The 22,496-nt window shown below is 48.1% G+C and overlaps 1 protein-coding gene across 1 annotated transcript in view; it reads right to left on the reverse strand.

The window, feature by feature from the left end:
• The window catches only part of SRF (serum response factor), a 92,951-nt gene that overhangs the window by 18,902 nt on the left and 51,553 nt on the right, over positions 1-22,496 (reverse strand). Inside the window, exon 3 of the mRNA XM_015426265.1 lies at positions 3,225-3,486. Within this exon, the coding sequence (XP_015281751.1) occupies positions 3,225-3,486 (262 nt within the window). The remainder of the gene's footprint in view (positions 1-3,224; positions 3,487-22,496) is intronic.

Below are 22,496 nucleotides of genomic sequence, written 5' to 3' on the forward strand. Positions count from 1 at the left end.
GGGGCCTGGAGACCTCCCGGAATCACGACCGCTCTCCAGAAGAAAGGGGTCGCTTGGGGAGGGTGGGACTGGGGGGATGTTCTGCCCCGCGGAGCTCCCTCCCCTCCCCACCGCCACCCGCAGATCTCCAGGAAATCCCCAAACCGGAGTTGAGTTGGCAACCATGGGCGGGGGCGCACGGGGGGGGGGAGATGAGGAAGCCAGATGAGAACTGGGGGGGGCAGGCGGCGCCCGGGCTCCCAGCCCCGCTTGGCTGCAGCCCCAGGTTCTTGGAGGAGCTCAGCCGGGAGGCGGCCCTCCCTCACGGGACCTGGGAGGGGGGAGGGTGAGCCGATGTGGGACGGGGGTGCCTGGGGAAAGTTGCTGCCCACGAGAGGAGGAGGAGGAGAAGTAGGGCCAGGTGGCACCTGAGTGAAAGGCCCCAGCCAGGGCGCAGGGCAAGGTGGGAGGCTGCTGCTGGGCGAGAGGGACCGGCTCTGGGCAGATCCTGCCGGGGGTTCCTTCCTCCCCTCTTGGGAGAGAAGTGGTGGCAGGAGGGGCGAGGAGGACTGGCCTCCCCTTGCCCCCACCGGCCCTGGCGCTGAGCAGGAGGACTCTCCTGTGTGGCCTTGCCTCCTCAGGTCGTCGCCTGAGAGCATTCGGCGTCCTTCTGCACATGCCAGGCAGCGGGGAGCCGGAGGGTTGGGGCGCCTCAGCGCTCGACAGGGCAGGCAGGCCACGGCAGCCGCGGTGGAAAGGAGGGAGGGAGGCTGGCCGGCCAGCCGGGGCGCTGGCTTTGCTGGGCGGCGGGGAGCAGCGGCACCACGGCTCAGGGCCGGCAGAGGAGACACGCGCACATGGCTGCGAGCGACAGAGGGAGGGTGCATGGGCCCCCGGCCCGGCGCCCCCATGATGGCCCTGCGCTCTAGGCGAAAGTCTAGTTCGCCTAGTGAGTGAGCCAGCCCTGACCCCAGTTCCAATATACAGGCAACCAGAGCAGCCTTCAAAATGGCCTCTTTTCCCAATTCTCTACCATACCTCCTCTTCCTCCTGCTTGCTTGGGATGAATTGATGAATATTGGCAGTCACAGCTAAGGTCAGTAAAACCACAAGCCTCTCCTCCTCCTCCCTATATTATCATCCAGATCTCCCTCCCCCACAAACAGTGCAGTCCACATCACTGCAATAGCAGCAGCTTTTTTTTTTTTTTTGCTTTAAAAGTAGATATGCCTTTAAAAATGGCAACTGTGACAAATGAGACATGCACTAAAGCAGGAGAAAGCAACTCCTGGCACATATGCAAACATGGCATGCCAGAACATTTTCTCAGCACAGTGCCCTGCCCCCAAAGCAGGGATATCAGTGAGCCAGACCAGGTCACAGTACAGTTCTTGCAGTTGGGGGGGGGGTGTGCCAAGCAGTGATGTCATCAACTGGGGCTCCTTGAGGTCTCAGTCGCAGTAAATGGTTGGTGCTGTGCTGCACAGGTGCAAATGAGCATTGCTGGCCAGCGTACTCAACCTGTGAAGTCGTTGATGCCACTGCACCTACCTCTTCAAATGGAGCTGCCTCTGGGGCCAGCACAAGCCTCATTCCCCCCACCTCCTTTGTCTGCCAGCACACTAACATCATCACAGGCAGAGGTTGCCTTGCTTTCCTCGCTCAGACCAAAAATGGTTGCCTACCCCTGCAGTAAAGGCACACAGTGGAACAGCTTCAGAAGGGAGACATTTCTCCTGCCAGTAGCCCCCAAAAGCTGCACTAACAGGAGAAAATCCACGGCCACAATAAAAGCTCCTGTACAATCCTAACTAAACAATACAACACAATCCACGCTATCCTGATAACACAAGTAGAAGCGGAACATTCACATTCGGTGACAATGCTCAGCATCTGGATAGTGCATTCAGCTCTTCAAAGCACTTAGCGTGTGTTATTTTGTTGTTATCCTTACAATAACTCTGTAAAATGAGGTAGTATTGTTCCCATATTGTTTGGGGGGTGGGGCATACAGTGTATATGTGATCTAAAGGCACCTAGAGACTCCAGCTGGGGACTCCTCATTTTGTAGCTCAGTCTCTTACCTGTTACACTACACCAACAAGAAAGATCAGCAGTGTTTCTGTCGTACAGGCTGAAATTCCATGTTCCAAAACAATGTTTTTACAAGCCAAAATTGCTTTGATAAATGGCTCGCACACAAAAGACTCTGCAGCTTCAGATGCCCGGCTAATCCCATTTTGAGTACTATCCATTTTGAGTACTTTCCCTGTTTTCACTAAGTCATTTAAAACTATGGAAAATAACCACAAGGGGGCTTCTTAAAATAGATCACTGTCTGTTTTAACAGCAAGCCGATTCCAAAACTCAACCTCCTCCTTTCCTTCCTCCCTGAGTTCAATACCTAACAGAAGATATATCCCCACCTCCACTTGCAAACTTTGCCCCACTGGCTATCCCTGCCCCCCACCCCCCAGTGAAGAATCTCAGTCGGCCAATCTCGGGGCAGGGCAACAGGCTTCAGCCCAAACAAGCACCCCCAGCAACCTCCGGGGAGCAAGTGGAGAAGAGAGCGCTGAGTCCTGTCAGAGACACAATCTGCCCTCCAGCTGTGGCTGGAAATCGGAAGACTGTCTGCTGTGCCTTCTGCAGCTGTCCAGGTGTGCCTGCGACCGCCACCTGGCCCTGCTGGCTGGAGAGAGCCAGTGAGTGCGGCTGTAACTGAGTAGTGAGAGGAATGGTAGGGGTCCCAGGAGGGAGTGGAGCACCTGCCGGTAAGGAGGGAGAAAAAAGGCTTTAGAGGAGCCAGTTCTTTTTAAATACCTCCTTCAGGCCCCTTGCTCATGCCACGTTTCCTCCCACAGGCCCATACTGAGAGGAAGGGGGCTTAGCTCCATGTCCCAGCTCTGAACCCTACAAGTCTCACAAACAGAGATTTGGGGACACATCAAGATCCCGTTTTCCTTTCACCAACAGGAACCATGGGGCCGGCAGCAGGAACAGCAACATTTAAGCTTCCACAGAATTTCATGCACTCCAGGGATTTACCACTCACTGATCCTTACAGCCAATCCTACCCTCAGCCCTGCTCAGTTCTGAACCAACCACATTCAAGAGAATGCCGCTTCAAGCATTCCAATTCCGGCCCCTCCCAAGCAACAAGAGGGCTAAGGCACGCCCATGGCATTGGAGGAATCCACAGGGAGAATCTGGAAATGCTTTAGCCGGCAAGAGAGATAACTGACCTGACATGAGCGTAAAGCCAGGGGGTATCTGCATTAGCCCTCCAGAAGCTACTGCGCTGGTTCCAGTGGTTTTCAGCACTGTCCCGTTGGCACTGGTGACTGCGTTGGGGCTGACACTGGCAGACACTGGTGCTAGGTAGTTGGTGATGGGGAACGAGGGACCGCTGCTGACCTGCATGGAGGTGGAGGTGGTGGGTGCCGTCTGGATGGTTGACGTCGTCCCTGGCAGGTTGGTGACTGTGAATGCAGGCTTCAAGGTGTCCTGCAAAAAAAGGTCGAGTAAGAAGAACCAGTCCAAATGTAACCTATGCCTCCACCCAGCCAAAGCAGAGTTGCAATCATCCTACAGCATTCAAACATTGAGAGAGAATCAGGAGAGGTCAGTGGGCTTCTTAACTAAAGGTAGAAATACAGTTTCTTATCGGGATTTCAGACCAGCACAGTCGAGTTACTGGCGCGACCAACCTGTAAAGAGGATGAGGCAAAGGGCTCAGGCGCTGGAGGCCAAGTTAAGTGATCCCAGGCCCCTAGACCCAAATGGCAGCATGATTCAGCCCTCAGCAGCTGGCGAAGTGACAAATGCCCTGAGCAGAGGGGATAACAGGCAGGTGAAGGAGCAATCTGAGGGTTCCCTACAGCAACAAGTTGCCCAAACTGAGGAAGGCAGCAAACCTTGGAGTTATATCAACACTGGCCTGGGATAGACTCCCCCGGGATCAGGAGATTCCCAGAATAAAGACGACACTGGTCCAAGGTGTTTCTCTACGTCCTACTTTGAAATGCCTGCCTCACTAACCAGTGGGCCTGCTGACACAGAAGCGATGGAGGGTCTTCTGTGTGTGTGTGTCACATCTGACAGTTTTGATTTGAGCCACAAGAAAATCAAAACTTTAACCAAATTGAAGCAGCAATATCACCCTGCTTATATGCTCCCAAACACCTGCATTTCCCTCAGGATCCCAGGAAAGTCACCTAGAGAAGCAATAGTCTTTTGGGAGATTATTGGTACTGTTACCTCTAGAGCATTTTTATCCCATCCTTCTTCCAACAAGCTCAGAGCAGCAGACTCTGCCAACTACGCTTCACATCCATCGCTGTAATAACCCCCTTCTTTCAGCCCTAAGCTTATCTGATGTGCTTAATATGGACCACTGTGGAAGAATCACACCAGGGACCCTTCCAGGCCTGCAAAGGCTGGAACCTCAAACCCTTCCTCATGGCCAATGCTCCCTCTAAGCTGTGGAGTCTTTTTTTTTTAATTAGATGTTTAAGAAACAATAACAGATCATTGAAAAGAGTATTTCATAACATAATACAAAATACTAAAATATGTACTCTCAAGAACACTACAAGCAACCAACTAAGTTTCCCAAAATGCTCCCTCTAAGCTGTGGAGTCCTGTGAGCAAAAAAATCTACTTGATGAGCCACTGGCATTAAAGTCGCGAGTGAGCGATTTGGCTACCGCATCAATTAGTTTGCTCTGGAGCTGTCCTTCCTGAGCTAAGGCAAAAATGTGTGAGCTGGAGGCTAAAAAAACTGAGCTAACTCACACTAGCTCAGCTTGGAGGGAACACTGCTCATGGCTGAAAGATTTTAGCTCAACCCTTTAATCATCATCTACTGCAATGAAGCTCAAGCACATGGACTGCATTTGCACATATTCTTTGCCTGTTACATTTGCCTTTCCAACTCACCCATCCCATTCCTCTGGCAAAATTTAGACTGTAAGGTCCTTGGGTCAGGTGCCTGTCTCCCCCCCCCCCCCCCCCCGGATCACAGACAATTTATACTAATGGCACCAGAAATGTGTGTTGTGCTTTTTGGCAGTCGAGCCTCACTCTGACTGATGGCAATAACTGATGGCACGGAACACTCATAAACATTCTACCTACTCGGAAAACAAATACCACAGAGTATCTGCAGTCAATTTTCCCAATTTCCCCCCACAAAGTTGGATTAAAACATTACACAGATTCTGGGGCAAGAGCAGGCTAATGGGACAGAAAGAGGACTGGGAAGAGCTCCCAGAAGGTTGGAAAGCTAAGGTGGTCAAAAAGAGTGTGTACAGTAGGAAACAGACAGAGGAACAGCTTAGGAAAAAGGATGAGGAGGCATGAGAAAGAAGAAGAGATTGGATTTATACTCCACCCTTCACTACCCAAGGGAGTCTCAGAGCGGCTTACAAACTCATTTCCCTTCCCCTCCCCACAACAGACACCCTGTGAAGTAGGCGGGGCTGAAAGAGCTCTGGCAGAAACTGCTCTTTTTCAAGAACAGCTGTGCCAGAACTATGGCTTGCCCAAGGTCATCCAGCAGCTGCAAGTGAAGGAATGGGGAATCAAACCCGATTCTCCCAGATTAGAGTCCGTGAACTTAACCACTATACCAAACAGGAAGCCCTGAAAAACCATTCAGTATCTAAATGGGGGGGGGGGGTTTGCTATGGGGCAGGTAAAGAGGCTGAAGTGCTTGAGAGGTTAATCAAGAAACAAACATGGCTAAAGGCAGAGGGGCAAAGTAGGACGTGTGCTAAAAGGCAGAGACCTGAGGAAATAATGGGTGCAGGACAGAGAAATGTAGTACTGGGATAAAACATCCCATATGTTTAGCAACAGAAAGAGAGGCATGCAATCAGCATGACAGAAGTGAATTTGCAAGGGCATCTGGGGAATGAGGGTCAAAAAACCATAGCCGGCTGATTTTGGACTTTGGGCTGCTGAAACTTTAAGTAGCGTTTCGAAAAGGAATTCGGCCCATCATGGCTGCTGCTTTCACTGCAGCACTGTGACCAGGCAACAAGGACGAGAAGCAGTGGGCTGAAGCAATGGCTGAATTTCATTTATTGATTTGAACTAGTCAGCCTTTTTTTTTTTTTTTTACATCAGGCTTTGAGCAAGACATTGTTATATAACAGCCCACCCCAGGAGAGTGCAGCAAGAGTCAGCAGAAGTTCGCCTTGACCTGGATAGCCCAGGCAAGCCGGATCTCATCAGATCTCGGAAGCTAAGCAGGGCCGACTCTGGCAAGTACTTGGAAGGGTGACCTCCAAGGAATACCACAGCCGGGACACAGAGGCAGATAATATCAAAGCCACCTCTCTGAAACGTCTTAACCCCACTAGGGGTCGCCAGAAGTCACCGTGACTTCAAGGCTCACAAGCACATAAACACACACAATATTCACCGAAACAAAAGAATCAGCAGAAGTTCCACCAAGACAGTGATTGCCAAATCACTCCCCCCCCACCATGGTGGGTTCAGAAAGGTCAGCTCTACTCCACACCCAGACCCGAAAAAACAGGCCCCATTTTAAAAGTTATGGAGCATAAAATCTGTAATACAGCAGCATGCTCTAAATCGTGGATGTGTCTGCTGTGTGTGGAGGGGTTAACAGCTGCCAAAGGGTGCAATAATAGCTGTTTCATTGTGATCAGAATTCAGCCTTGTTCTCAAGTAGCAGGGCAGACATGTACAATCCATGTATAATGTACACTCGATTTTTCTTTATATGTGTACTAATTCTCATGTTATTTTCAGCTCACGTACAGCCAAACGAGCAAATGAAATGCCACATTTATCCAGGTATTCGTCCCAGGTTTCATTTGCAAAGTGAATGCATATTGACTCTTTCTTACAAACAGGTAATGCACTACATGCAGAGTGTATGTACATTCACTGTCATATGGGAACAGGGCTTCAGTAAACTAATCTCATTGGGTCTACCAAAGATTTTGCTTTAAAAATGGACAAACCATGGGTTCTCCCTTGTAGAAGCACTTGAACTCTCATAACCCATCTTTAACAATCACATGTATGGAAAGATTTGAGAGCAAACAAACCTGCTGTACTGTACATGGAGAGGAACATTGTTATATTATTTTTATTTATTTTTATTTGTTTATATTATTTTTATTTATTTTTTTGATTTATATACCAGCCTCCCCTCGCACCCTCCTTATTAAAACAACCATTAAAAGACCATTTAAAACAATAAAACCCTAAAATACTGTGCAGAAGTTAGTTCTGATGTCAATTAGCTTATTTGCAATTCAGCAGTACCCCAATATTGGGATAAAGGCCACTGCAGGGGAGATAGCCAGGAGGAAAGAGGGACGTCCACTGCCTCAACCAAAGGCCTGGTGGAAGAGCTCCGTCTTATAGCCCTGCAGAACTGTAATAGATCCCGCAGGGCCCTGATCTCATTTGGGAGCTCTTTCTACCAGGTGGGGGCTAGGGCCAAAAAAGCCCTGGCCCTGGCCGAGGTTAGTCGGATGTCTCTGGGGCTGAGGACTGCTAGAAGATGTTGATTTGCAGACCTCAGTGTCCTCTGGGGCTCATATGGGGAGAGGCAGTCTCGAAGGTATGCTGGTCCCTAGCTGTATAGGGCTTTAAAGGTAAGCACCAGCACCTTGAAACGAATCTGGAATTCAATAGGCAGCCAGTGCAGTTCACGCAGCACTGGGTGGATGCAAGCCCACACAGGCGTTGCCGTCAACACTCGTGCTGCTGCATTCTGCACTAGCTGTAACTTCTGGAGCAAGGTCGAGGGCAGCCCCACATAGAGAGAGTTACAACAGTCCAGTCTGGAAGTGACCATTGCATGGATCACTGTAGCTAGGTCTCGGGGTGTGAGATATGGGGCCAACTGCCTGATCCACCTCAGATGAAAAAAGACAGACCTGGCAGTGGTGGTGACCTGGGCCTCCACAGAAAGCGAGGCATCCAGTAACATCCCCAGACTCTTCACCCTCGACGCTGGCACCAATGGAGCCCCATCGAAGGTTGGGAGCCTGATTCCCCATGACTCAAGTACAGGACCTCCGTCTTAGATAGATTTAGCTTCAGTTGGCTCTGTTGCGACCACCTATCCACAGCTTGTAATGCCTTGTCCAGATCTCCTGGGGCCATGTTCAGGCGGCTGTCCATCAGTAGATAGAGCTGGTGTCATCCACATAAATACAGGAGTACGCGTCTTCCACCAGCACATCCTAAAGAGACTCCACTACTACCACCACAATTAAAAGAAGCAGAAGAGAAGTCCCCATTGTCAGATCTGTCTGTATACTATGTTGTCACATCAGAAACACCCTCTGTCCCCGACCCTGGAGAAAGGAGGTCAGCCACTGCAAGGCAAGCCCCCATATCTCAGCATCAGCGAGGCGGTGGGTTAACACCTCATGGTCAACCATATCAAACGCCGCCAATATTTCAAGATTTAGTAGCGCCAATCCGCCTTGATCCAGATGTCTCCGAAGGTCATCCACCAAGGCAACCAGCACCATCTCCGTCCCATAGGCAGGGTGAAAGCTGGACTGGAAGGGGTCTAGGACCTTAGCCTCATCCAAGAAAGCCTGAAGTCGTGTTGGCACTGCCCTCTCTACCACCTTACCCAGGAACAGTAAGTTAGACAATGGGCGGTAGTTGTTAAGGACTGATGGGCCCAACGAAGATTTTCTAAGGAGAGGGCAAACTACTGCCTCCTTCAATCCCCCTAGGAAGGTCCCTGTTGAGAGGGACAAGTTGATAATCTCCCTCAGGGGAGTCTGCACCTCATCACCGCAGGCTTTAACCAGCCACGATGGGCAGGGATCTAGGAGGCAAGTAGTGGGCTTCTCAGCTGCCAGGATCTGGTCAACTTCATCCTGGGAGAGCAGACTGAAGTGGTCCAAGACTGGACCTGAAGACAGCCAATGGGCTTCCAGTTCTCTTATTGTATCAATTGTGGCCAGGAGGTTGTGGCAGAGCGACAAGACTTTATCTGCAAAATAGCTCAAAAATGCCTCGCAGCCAATAGCCAATTCTCTAGCATTTGGTGCACCCTGAGGCAAAGTACTCAGTGACTGAATAATTCTAAATAACTGGGCCAGGCGAGAGCTAGCAGACGCAATGGAGGCGGCATAGAAATATCTCTTCATGGCCTTCACTGCCATCTCATCGGTTCTCATAAACGACCTATAGGATATACCGGTAGCTTCATCACAAGCTCACTGCCACCCTCTCTCTAGCTGTCGTAGCTCTTGTTTCATCCACTGTAACTCCAGGGTATACCATGGAGCTAGCTTTGTACGACGGCGAAGAGGGCGCTGGGGAGTGACCTCGTCGATGGCTTCGGAAATACAGGAGTACGCGTCTTCCACCAGCACATCCTAAAGAGACTCCACTACTACCACCACAATCAAAAGAAGCAGAAGAGAAGTCCCCATTGTCAGATCTGTCTGTATACTATGTTGTCACATCAGAAAAGGCACCATTCAGCACTGGGTGAAGTTCAGATCCCTGCAAAACTCAATGTTTGAAGCAAGTTTCTAAATCATCAGGAATAAGAGCAAATTAACATAATCAGGCTTACCTTGAAAAGGAAATCTGGATTTTATTTTTGTGCAGGGTATTACACAACTCTGCTCATAGTGGAGACATTTGCCTTGACTGTTTCTTCCATCTTTCAAACAGTGGATTAAGATTTCCCCTGATATTTACTGGCAAGGGGGGGGAAAGGGCACTCTTGCCGACAGTGGAAGTTCTCTACAGGGGAGGACTTTGTATCTAAAGAGGAAAATACATCTAAATATGCAAACCGTTTCCTTCCACGAAGACAAAATCACTACAGCTACCTTTCAGCCATCTAGAATTGGGTTAAGGAGGAAAGGAGACCCACACATTTATTTTCAATTATTTCTACGGAGCATCCCTCCCCTCCAAAGTATGAAAGGGACGTGACTGCCTGGAACTGGGGAGGAAGGCAGGGCATCTGTCCCTGCAGCTGCACTCAGCTTCAGAGGCAATTCCAGGACCTAGAGGCAGGATTCTTCCACTGCCCCTCAAACAAGGATCACGGGCGAGCACAATTTTTGCCTGGCAACCAAGGTAAGCCCTTCTGTGTGCTCCAATGCTGCATGGCTCTTTAGTGCCAGTACCTCTCTTTTTACTATTTATTTAATTCATATATACCCTGCCTTTCTCCCGTAATGGGGACCCAAAGTAGCTTACATCATTCTCCTCTCTGCCACTGTATCCTCACAACAATCCTATGAAGTAGGTTAGGCTGAGAGAATGTGACTGGCCCAAGGTCACCCAGCAAGTTTCCATGGCACAAGTGCAGATTCAAACCTGGGTCTCCTGGATATTAGTCTAACACTCTTACCCACTACCTCCCCCCCTCCACACACACAGAGTTCCAAGACCCCCTAATTAAAAGGCAAACCCTCTACCTGGTCAGGAAAAGAATATATGGAACAATCAGGAATAACTGAACTTTTTTTAAAAAATCAAAGCTTTCCACTGGGAGGAAGGGAAATAATTTCTTCAAGAGAGAAAAACTGGACCAACTTCTCTGCTTGCAAAGCACCTGCTATTAGGGATGGCTGCTGCCAAAATTAGGACATGTTCAGAATACACACTGTGCCAAAAATGCAGAGTGAAAATCAGAAATGCATTGTCAACATGTTTGTGATGGTCTGGCCAGCCATACAAATCATCCAGTGCCAAAAGTGAGGGAGAACATTTCCCAGGGCTGCAGAAGACCATCAGAATACACCTCCACTCTAATACCTTTGGGCAGAAGGAAGGAAGAACAGGTGAGATCTCTTGTAGTTTCTTCCGACAGGGAACAGGAATCAGCAGCCATATAGAGAACACAGTTTAGTGCAGTGGAGAGCCACATATGCAACTGCCATCAACCAAAATAGCCACATTGGTAATCTATGCCCTCCGCAGTACCCCAAACACACACACACATACAATAATCTAAGATACAGGTAGAAATACTAAATCTACTACTATAACCACCAAGAAGAAAGGCAGAATATAAGTGTATGAATAAATAAACCTTTTAAATTACCAGACTACTTCTGGGAGGCAATGGATGGCTGTCTCTTCCCACCAGTGTTGAACATCAGCCAGCCCATGTGCATCTGGACTGAGGGGAAAGGCTTCCTTATCGGCCTTCCTGCTCTCTCCACAGCATGAGACACAGCAGCTCAGGGAGGTTCACAGCTTATTCTTATCCCAGGCCCTGTGGTGGCAGCCATTTGAAGGTGGGAGCCAACTGGCAGCCACGAGCCTTGCTGGGCAGTGGCCATGTTTGCTTTTCTGGAACCTGGGCCAGGTGCCACATTGGAGAACAGTATTCAAAAATAGGGATGGGCACGAACCAGCTCACGAACTAAAGTTTGTGACAAAATATGGCCAGTTTGTGGTTTGCAAAGTGAAGTCCATGGCAGGTCAACTGGCACAAACTTTCCACAAACTTTCAAGCTGTTAGTGGTCATTTATGAACAGCGACATTTCCAGCCAGACTGTCTCCACTCAATCTAAATATTTACCAAACTTCAAAGCAATAGGGGACAGAACTTGGAGGGCATGTAGAGGAGCATTTGGGGGAAGGCCCCCGCGACTTTGCACAGGATCTGTTCTATACACTCCTGAACCTACTCCTGGCATTTCCCCAGTGAGTACTTTCCTGGGGGCACCTTCTTTGGGAGACCATAACTCGGACCCCATAAATCCAATCCTCACCAAACTCAGAAGACAGGTAGAGGAGAATCAGCCGGAGATCCCCTTTGAGTTTGGTGTCTCCAGAGTGCTGGGTGTGTGTGTATTCTACTGCATCACGAACCAAACTGGTTTGTTCGATGGCTAAAAGTTTGTGGTTCGCGAACCGGGTACACCACGAACCACAAACCAAACCACATTTTCCCAGTTCATGCCATACCTACTCAGAAGAGCCACAGGTACCATGTCAAAGACCCACATGTGACTCCTGAGCCAGTGAGTGAGTACCACTGGTTCAGCAGTTCTCCTAAGTAATGACAAAAAAAAACCCTGGATATTCTTAGGGCAGTCACTTCTTCTTAGGAAAGCCTCATGTTCATCACCCAGAGCATCTTGTATGACACGTGGGATATAAACCTCAAGTGGTTAAGATGCTGAACTGCAGGCTGTGGAAGGTCAGTAGTTCAGCAGTTCGAGACCCGAGTGCCGCATGATGGAGTGAGCTCCCGTCTCCAGCTCCTGCCAACCTAGCAGTTCGAAGGCAAGAAATTGCAAGTAGATAAATAGGTACCACTTTGGTGGGAAGGTAACAGCGTTCCGTGCACCTTGGTGTTTAGTCATGCCGGCCACATGACCACGGAAACGTCTTCGGACAGAGCTGGCTCTTCGGCTTGGAAACGGAGATGAGCACCGCAACTCTAGAGTCAGATTCGACTGGCTTTCGAGCAAGGGAACCTTTACCTTTACTTAAGGTCATCCAACGAACTTCATGGCAAACTGGGAACTTGAACCTGACTCTCCCAGATACTAGCCTTGTTCTCTAACCACTACAACCACACTGGCACGATGGGAAGACTTTGCCTTCATTACAACAATGTCCCCCAAGAGCACCTCCTTACATTCCTCCACTGGAGTGAACAGCAACCATATAAGAAAGTAAAGGCAGTGTGCCCTGGGACACCACATGAGTGGGCTAGGCAGGCCCATAGCTAGGATTTTTTAGTTTGGGGGGCCTTTTAAAAAGTCAGGGGGTACAGAAATTCACCAGCAGCCCTGCTTCTCCCTCAACACATTTAAAGGGTCCCTTTAAATGCTTTGGGGGAGAAGCAGGGGGCCGCACACCTGTACTCCAAGCCATGAATTCGCAGCTGGGAGTGCAGATGGGTACGGCCTCCCCCCCCACTTCACCCCAAAAGTTGTGGGGCCTTGGGAAGAAGTCGGGGGGCCAAGCCCCAGGAGGCCCTACTGTAGCTACAGGCCTGGGGCTAGGCCTGATCCTTGCCCTTGCCACTGAGGATCAAACTTGCTCTTCTCCGCAAAACCCATCCTGGCTTGGCTTCTTGGACAAATTAGAAAGTTGGGAAGGACTTTTTGCTTTCATAAAGCACAGGAGGGCTTGCATCCAGCCAAAAGTTCCTTAACTACATGAGTTGCCCAGCAACTCAGTCCCTTGATTCACCAAGCTGCTCAGCACCTTCTAGTCTGGAAAGAGTTAACATGCTGATGTTGTCAGAGTTCTGACCACCCCCATGCAGACTGGAAAGGCTGGCCCTCCCATGTGCTTCTCCAGGCTCCTGACCTGACACTCTGCCAGAAACAAGGAATTCACAGCTCCACTAACATCTAAAAAAGGAAAGGCAGCCCATTTTGGACAGAGACAACCAATCCAGAGCACCCTTCCCAGCTCCATTAGGGGAGGGGGAAGAAGGGGAGGGCTGGGCAGCAGACGCCTGCCCCCGATTCCTCTCCAGCCCTGGCACAGAGAGCTGTGTAGATGGAATTAGGATGACCATGTGATAATGGTTCATAGTCGGGGAAATTAACTTTCCATTATCTCAGCTGCAGACTCCTTTCTGTTAGAGAAGATCGAGTCTGCTACCCACCACCAACACACTACTCATTAGAACAGGGGGGACAACTGCCCGTCCCAAAGGAAGGGCAAGAACAGGCTATTATTCTGTATACATACACACTCCAGTCATTGTGGTTAGGGAAAATCAGGGGTACTAACAGTGGTTGGAGGTGGGGAGTGCTCTCAAGTCGCAGCTGGCTTATGGTTACTGTTAAGTCCGGCATCTAAATACAGTACAGTTACCCCACAGGGTTTTCAAGGCAGGAGACAAACAGAAGTAACAACTCCACATAGCAACTTTGGACTTCCTCGGTGGTCTCCCATTCAAGTACTAACCAGGGCTGACCCTGGGTCCCCTGCCAGCTCTACCACAGGGCCAGAAAAATCACTTGTTCTCAAAGAACCAACTACTGTACAGTGCAAGTCTGTGAACAGCTATTTGCCTGCAGCAAGTAAGAATCACCTCCAGGGGATCAGACATACAACCTTACCAAATTATGGAGGGGGAGCCTTCCTTCTTTTAAGAATTTACATAGTTAACTTAGCTTAGTGAAAATTCTTGACCACTACTGATTTTTGTAGATTTGCTTCCAAGGCTGGCGCAGTATGCCTTCACAGACTCAGTTTTAATTGCTTTTCTGGGGTGGTACTCATATACTGACTGCATTTATGGCTGGACCACTTGAAACTGACACAGCCTGTCTCTTCAGACTACTGCCTCACCACTTCCAAATTCCTCCACAAGGAAGAGATAAAGTAACAATTCATGATACCATAATCGCATAGTGACCAAAAGCCACTGAGCATGAGACAGGACAAGTAGACAGCAACTGCTTTTCCTCCTCATAAGGAGCAGGGTGAGGTGACTATGTCTCACATCAAGGAACCATCAGCTTAGAGGGAACACTGAGGGTGACTATGTCTCACATCAAGGAACAAGTTCAGAGTTGCAGCTGTACCCATTCACATTAACTACATAACTGCAGAGAAGAAAATGTGTAGCTACCTACAGTCAAGGACTCAGAACACCTGAACCAAGAACCTTGTGGCCCAAGGCCCAGACTTCGGCTAATGAGTCTGTGCTCAATGTTCAACGCCCAATTCAGGCTCAGAAAGAGACAGGATTATGCGACATCAGAGTATGCAACATCAGTCTCTGTGGTTGACCTGCACTATGAAGCCTTTGGATTAGTGGGACCTGGAAGAAAGGCTAGGAGCTTGGCCAAGACAGCAATATTTTCTCCTACTCCAGTTGTGTTCTTATAGTATGTAGTATGCCTATATGCTTTCATTCAATTATTATATACTTCATTTTAAATGCTTTTAAATGTTCTAAAAGTATGAATGTTTTGGGGACCCTATTTGGGTAGAAAGACAGCACAGGGTACTTCATCAGGCTCCAGTAACCTCAGAAAGAGAAAGTACACTCGAAATCTGGACTGGGGTTACGTCTGCTCACAACTCCCAGCCTGGCCCTGACAAGACCCCACACATTATAGGAAAGAAGCAGATACCCAACTGGACATCCACAACTTCATTTGCCAGCAGCAACAGCTTTGGTCCTTCTTGCAAGCAGAGGATGCAAGGCTTTGCAAAGATTTATGGGAGGAGTCTTGTGCAAATTGCCCATCTCTACAGGTCTGAACAGGAGGTAAAACCATCTCTAGTGTCAGATGCTTTTCCCAGTCACATTTTGCACGACACAGCAAGGAAGATCCATGAAGCCCATTTTAACAGCATGGTCCCATTATCCTCTTTTGTAACACTTCGAACATTTAGTGTGGCACATTCATTAATTTAGAGAATGTATATCCCAACTCTCCAGAGACCTGGCTTAAGAGTCTGTTTTTGCTGTGAGACTGACACAGCTACCCCTCTGGAATTCATCTCCTTTAAGTATGCCTTGCTTCTGGCTTGTATGTTTTTGTTTCAGGGTCTAGTCACATAATAACTTTTTTTCCCTTCATTTAGAATTGTTCCAGAATGAATAGATTTGCTTGTGTTCACACACAGCTACACACACCACAATACATGGACTGTAACCAGAGAGACTGTACACATGTTTCTGCTTGAAGGGCCATTAAAAAAAATCTTGCTCATTTATGCAAAGACAAAGCTGTTCTTGTGCAAAACCTCAAAACTCCCCCCATAAAAAAAAAGGTTTGAGGGGAGGGGAGATTGGGAAGGTAGAAAAGGGCAGAAGGATAAAAATGTTTTAAAAGGGGGGGAAGAGGAGAGAAAAGGATGAGCAAAGAAAGAAAAATCAGACCACCCAAGAGCACTGCAACTACTCAGTTGGGTTCACACTTGGTAAGACAGCTCAATGTTGTCTTTATATTTAGTTAAGAGATAAGTCCCCCCACACACACACACTCAAAAAAAGAAGAAAAGGGAAGCTGAGACATGTAGTGCCTGTTAATACAGAAATGAATGCTGGGTACTAAAAGCCGTGGATCATGTGGAAAAGTATTGGCACATTAGTGGCTACTTAATGCATAGCACACTTCAATAATCCACTATGTTCAGCCCAAAAGTTGTACAGGGGAGCAGAGCTTGGAAAAAACACATCAGTCAAGAGTGCAAGAGATGTATATGCATGCATGGATGGATTTTTAAAAATATGAACTGCAGACCGGAAGGTCAGTAGTTCAGCAGTAAAGACCCGAGTGTCACGTGATGGACTGAGGTCCCGTCTCTGGTCCCAGCCTCTGCCAACCTAGCAGTTCGAAAGCAAGAAATTGCAAGTAGATAAATAGGTACCGCTTCAGTGGGAAAGTAACAGCGTTCCATGAACCTCAGCGTCTAGTCATGCCGGACACATGACCACAGAAACATTTTTGGACAGCGCTGGCTCTTCGGGTTGGGAACGGAGATGAGCACCGCGCATCCCTAGAGTTGGATTCGACTGGCTTTTGAGCAAGGGAAACCTTTACCTTTACCTACCAAGTTTGCCAAGAAGAGTAAGTACATGGAATAATACCCCCTTTCTAAGCTTCCCAGCCATTTTTTTTAAGCAGCCGTGAGATTATATGACACATCCATTCAAGAAAGTACACCAGAATTTCTTTTAATCATGCCCCTCTCCTGACACGCTGCCCATCCCTAAACTCATATAACTCTTGGCTGGAGGTACAAGTTCCATTCCCCCCAAAAAAAACCTATACATTTTATTTATAATTGTATTTACATGCTCTGTTTGTTGGTACTCCAGTGCAAGAGGTTGGCCACTGTGTGAAACAGGATGCTGGACTAGACAGATGACTGGTCTGATCCAGCAGGGCTCCTACTTTCCATGGAACTGAAAGCAGAATACATGGGGCTCCTCCACTCCAGACCAGATCTGCTTAGCTTCAGTAGTTCACAAGATGCTCTCTCATTCTTCAGTGGGCATCACATGGCCAGCACAGAATACATTAGACATTATTTATTTATTTAATTTCATTTATACCCCACCCTCCCCGCACGCGGGCTCAGGGCGGCTTACAGTATACAGGTGCAATACACCATAATTCCAGGATCAAGGCACAACAGTGCAATAAAATACAATTAAAACATTTTAAAACAATTAAATACAATGGGCAATGCCTAAGGATCCAGCGCAACTGACACACTCGCTCCTATTGCACATCCCCTTTGAGTCAAACAGGGAGGATGCTATGGCCCCGATGTTCAATGGCCGATCAGCCTAATCCAGCGGTACTGCTTTGCAGGCCCCGGTTGTTGTTGGTGGTGACGGCGGCGGCTCCTATTCGAAAGCCTGGCGGAAGAGCTCCGTCTTGCAGGCCCTGCGGAACTGTAATAGGTCCTGCAGGGCCCTGATCTCCTACGGGAGCTCATTCCACCAGATAGGAGCCGCCACCGAAAAAGACCTGGCCCTTGTGGCAGCAAGCCTGGCCTCTTTAGGGCCCGGGGTCACGAGGCGGTGTTGAGACCCCGACCGAAGTGCTCTTTGGGGCCTGTATAAACCACAGAGGCTCAGTAAGGTAACATGTTGTAACCATGTTACAAAATGCACGTTTAAAATTCTGAGTACAAGGACAGCTGAATGCATTTTGCATGCCAAAATGCCAAAATCAATTCTTTGTATGAAACTGCAGATCACAGCAGAAGACAAGCTGAATACAGGCAGACGTGTAAGCAACTGTTACACATTATGCTTCTCCACTGAGAAACACTACTTTGAATAAGCCCTCTTTCCCACTAAAATCCCATCCTCCCTCATAGTGGAGCTTCCTCTCCCCCAAATACCTTGCCACAACCTCCACTCTATTTTCTCCCTCCAAGAGGTCTCCATTACAGACTACTGTCTCCAAAACACCCACTTCATTGACTCTCTTCACTATCTAAAACTAAAATTTTAATACGAGCATTTAAAGCCCACCCAAGGAGTTAACACAATGTTTTAGAGCTGCCCTGTGGCAACTCCCTCCAGAGTGGTTTGACCTTTCATAAAACAAGGGAAAAGGGGAGTGGAAATGATCAGTCCTCTGAGACAATGAGGAATAGCTGGAAGGTATGTGCCAGATGCCCTGACTTGGATAGCCCAGGTTAACCTGATCTTGCCAGACCTCAGAAGCTAAGCAGGGCTGGTCCCAGTTTGTACTTGGATGGGAGACTACGGTACCAAGGAAGCCCAGGGTTGCTGCACAGAGACAGGCAATGGCAAACCACTTCTATTTGTCTCTTGCCTTGAAAACCCTCTGGGGTCGCCATAAGTCAGCTGTTAGCCTGACGGCACTTCCCACCACCAAGTGCAAGTAGGTTATGGTATCCCCACAAGATACCATATGGGACAACTAATGCACAACTCAAATGCTGAGTTAGTTCTGGACCAAAAAACTGGAATCTCCCTGCCAGTGTAACTGAGGGCCAGTTAAAATAGCCCCCAACACAGCGTTGCATATGATAAGCTTAACTTCTGAAAGTCTCCGTACACCATGCCACACAGCACATATGCTCCTTTTACATATTACTCACACCATATACACCACCAAACCTTTAACAGCATCCACATGGGGGCTTACAATGTTTTAATTGGCTCCCATGCAACACTGCTCTAGAGGGTGTCATTCTCATTGGATTAACCCAGAAGCCACATGCCCAGGCAACTCAGTGACATCAGCTAAAGCTGCCAAGTTTTACTGTAATGTCCCTGATGTGGAACTGGAGGCTGGGGGGGGGGGGGGTAAAATTCCCAGGCAGCTATTTAAAAAGGGAATATCCAGACAATACTCCAAGGGGAAGTGTGTGAAGGATGAAGTAACTGGGTATGGGGGCTTTGATCCATTTACACTGCAGCTGCTACAATTAGAATAGTGAACCATGCCTACAAATTGGCAATCGTAACAGCCTATCCTATTCTCCTTCCCAAGCTGCAACAGGGAGTCATGCGGTCTACTATGGAAGCTATTTGGTAACTCCACCATGTAAATAAAAACAATAACTCTTTATCCCTGCCTACCTCGGCAGTGAGGGAGGGATAAAAATCGAATAAATAAATAGATATAAACAAATAAATAAGGCTATGCACGTTCAGTAAAGGTTCTGCAGAGAATGGGAACTAGGAGACAGCGAGAGAAATGGCTGAGCCAGAGAAATGGCTGAGCTGAAGATCAGGGATAGGATAGTCTAGCACCAGACAGCACCCCAGAGCCTTAAGGGAATGGTCTCCCCACACACCTGCCATGGGACATTCCAGCCGCTCGCCTGAAGAGAGTCTTTGCAGCTGTTCCATTTGTCAGGGAATGAGTGGCACATGAAGAGACAGGGCCGGCCAGCAGCTTTGCATGGGAGGGGGGGCCCCAACTCCACAGGCAAAAACTCCTCCATTGAGATCCAGTGACACTGTCTTAATCATGCATGTAAAAAGCCCTAAAGGAACTGTTAGAAGGAATTAGTCTTGGCCTTCCCTATGAATCAGCAGCCTCATAGCCTCAGTACTCTTTCCACACATGGACATAAGACCGTTATCTTTTAGATGCAAAGTCCCAGCTCTGAAGCTGAAGGGCAGTGGATCAGTAATGTCTCACCCTGGACTTATAGCTGGGAGTGTATAGAGGCCATGAAACACATTACACACCGAGGCACAGAGGTCCAAAAACCCAGACTTCTATCCCCGGTCCCAATCAACTATCTATAAGCCACTGCTAGACCCACATCTGTTAAAAGCCCTCTTGGGGCACAGACCTTCAGTCCTGCCAGTGAAGCAAATCAGCAGAAAACAGAAGTGTAATATAAAGGATTTGGGGAACAGCATCAACCAGGCCATAAGGGGACATGCCTAGCCTTAAGCTAGGGCATGGGCCATTTCTTAACAGCTGAAGATGACACACTGAAGTCCTTAATACTCTTTAGCTACTCTCTCCCCACAGAGCCCAGGAGTGGACTGCAGACTCCTCGTTTAAAAGAACAGTGTGCATAGGTGGTGTATGATTCCCCCCCCCCCAAACCGGGCCTTCCCTGCAGTCCCTTCTGATCCCCAGAAAGATCACATGCAGGAAACACAGTATGGGTTGGGGGAGGCTGCAGTGCGGCGCAAGGAGAGAGTGATCTTAGTACTTCCCCCTCCCCCTTGCATCCCACAGCCTGAACCCTTTTCCCACCCTGCCAGGAATGTTTTTTCCAGGAGATTAGAAGGAGTTACAGGAGAGGAGACAGAGGCAGGAAAATCAGCAGTCTGTGGAGACTGCTGGATATAAGCCAATAGGTCCCCCCCCAAAAAATTCCCCGTTCTGTTTATTTATGTTACAGAAATAAGGCCTGCTCTTCCTGTTTCCAAGTGCCTTGATCCACCATAAGTTGTTCAAAGAGCTCTAGGATATGCCCATATGACTTTACTAAGGCTAGTTTATAAATTAGCAGATTTTTTTAAAAAAAACTGTTGATAAAATGCCAACAATTTTATTTTGATGAGTGGGCCCAAGTTTAGGGTACAACTGTTTTTATTTGTGAGGATACTCTGGGTTAGCGTTACAGCAGACATTAAAGACGGCTTTTCCTTCCAACAATTTTATTTATTTGCTTTATTTATAGCCTGCCTTTCTTACTGAGGCTCAAGGCAGATTGGAAAATACAGAAAGCAATTCAATCAGACAGCACAAGACATGTAGTAACAATGAGAGCCACCTTTAACTTAAATTAGACGTTTGCATACCTCAGCATACAGAGATTTTAGTTATATGCAAATCTACTCAGCTAATTAGGCAAGAAAGCAACCCTAGGTGGTGGACAGCCCAAAGAATTCCAACAGCTCTCTATCAGTTCCCCTAGGGCCCCCAACTGGTTAACCAACTTCTCCCATTTGATGTCTTCCTTCTGTTATCCATTCTCTGATTAGCATTTCATTGACTTCTGCAATTGAGCAGCTATTGAGAGAGAGCAAACAGCTAGAAGCAGCGGTTTGGTTTATGATACAATGCATCAAAAACAGAATCCTTGTACACTCTGTATCATTAAAATTCAATTAATACTTCAGAGAAATGTACTCTATCTAGCAAGGAGGCAAAACCCCAAAAATGTTGTATACCGTAGTTCTGAAAACGTTTGTGAATACAGAAATCATGTCCTCTACAATGATCCTTACAAAAGTAGCAAGTGCTGTTTGCTTATGTCCACAGGAACACAGCAAGTTGTTGAAAAAGTGAGATGATTTAAAGCGACATGCTCACACATTCTACCTCCTGGTGCTCATAAAGGATTCAACAGTTAACAGCCCAAGAGGACTCCCGTCTCTAGTTCCAGCTCCTGCCAACCTAGCAGTTCGAAAGCAAGAAATTGCAAGTAGATAAATAGGTACCACTTCGGTGGGAAGGTAACAGCGTTCTGTTCACCTTGGTGTTTAGTCATGCCGGCCACATGACCACGGAAACGTCTTCGGACAGCGCTGGCTCTTCAGCTTTGAAATGGAGATGAGCACTGGACTCGACTGGCTTTCGAGCAAGGGAACCTTTACCTTTACCTTTTTTAACTTTGCCTGGTTCAAAAGCTGTATATACCCCCCCCGAGCGCTTGGGGTGGTGGTGGGAGCGTACTTGAAGCAGCGATGTCACATTATATGAAAACAAGTGAATATCTGGATGCCATAAAAGGGATGGCAGTAATTGCTAAAGAAAGGCAAAAGTTGAATAGCATAACCTCCAAGGTTCTTCAACTGAAACAGCCAAATCTCTCCCTTATATATAAAGCCGTAGTGGGCTCCAGTGTTCCAAATGCACACCTTTAGTGTTTGGCCACAAGAACTGTCAGTCAGAAGACACTGGCTGGGTTGACTGGCTGCTTTGTGCAGTCCCGCCCAGCGTTTCAAGGTCTTTTGCATATGGAAGCTGATTGGACTTCACTCCATTCCACACCTCAAACTCCCCCCCCCCGGCAAGGCAGTTAGAATTGCCAGTTGCATATGGAACCTATTGTATTCTGCGGTAAAATATGTCCTCACTCACAACACATCACTTCTCCTTCAAAAGAAACAAACCCAATAACACAATCATGCCACATCACAAAGAAGACAGATCACATCACAAGCAGAATACCACAAGGCAAAAAAAGAAAGGAAAAGGTGCCAGCAGTCACCCCATTACTGCCACAGAGAGCGCTTCAGAGGATGGTGTGCAGGTCCCAGGTTCATGTTTTAAAAGCTGCCTGGGGGATTATAGACCATTCACACACTTTCAACCTCAACATCTCATAGGGTAGTTGTGTGGATCATACGGGGGAGAGGAGAATGATGTCAGCTGCTTTGGTTCCCACTGCAGGGAAAGACTGCCCTTTCCCTAGGCAGAGGTTGTGGGGGGGGATGTAAACCTGAAGACAGACAGGCAGATAACGGTAGGCTGATGGTTGCCTGGAAAGGACATAGGGTTGCCAACTCCAGGTTGGAAACTTCCAGGCTATTTTAGGGATGAAGCCTGCTGAGGGTGGGGTCTGAGGAGGA

This window comes from Gekko japonicus, unplaced genomic scaffold (assembly GCF_001447785.1).
Source record: "Gekko japonicus isolate JY-2015 unplaced genomic scaffold, Gekko_japonicus_V1.1 scaffold405, whole genome shotgun sequence".
In the NCBI taxonomy this organism is placed as follows: domain Eukaryota; kingdom Metazoa; phylum Chordata; class Lepidosauria; order Squamata; family Gekkonidae; genus Gekko; species Gekko japonicus.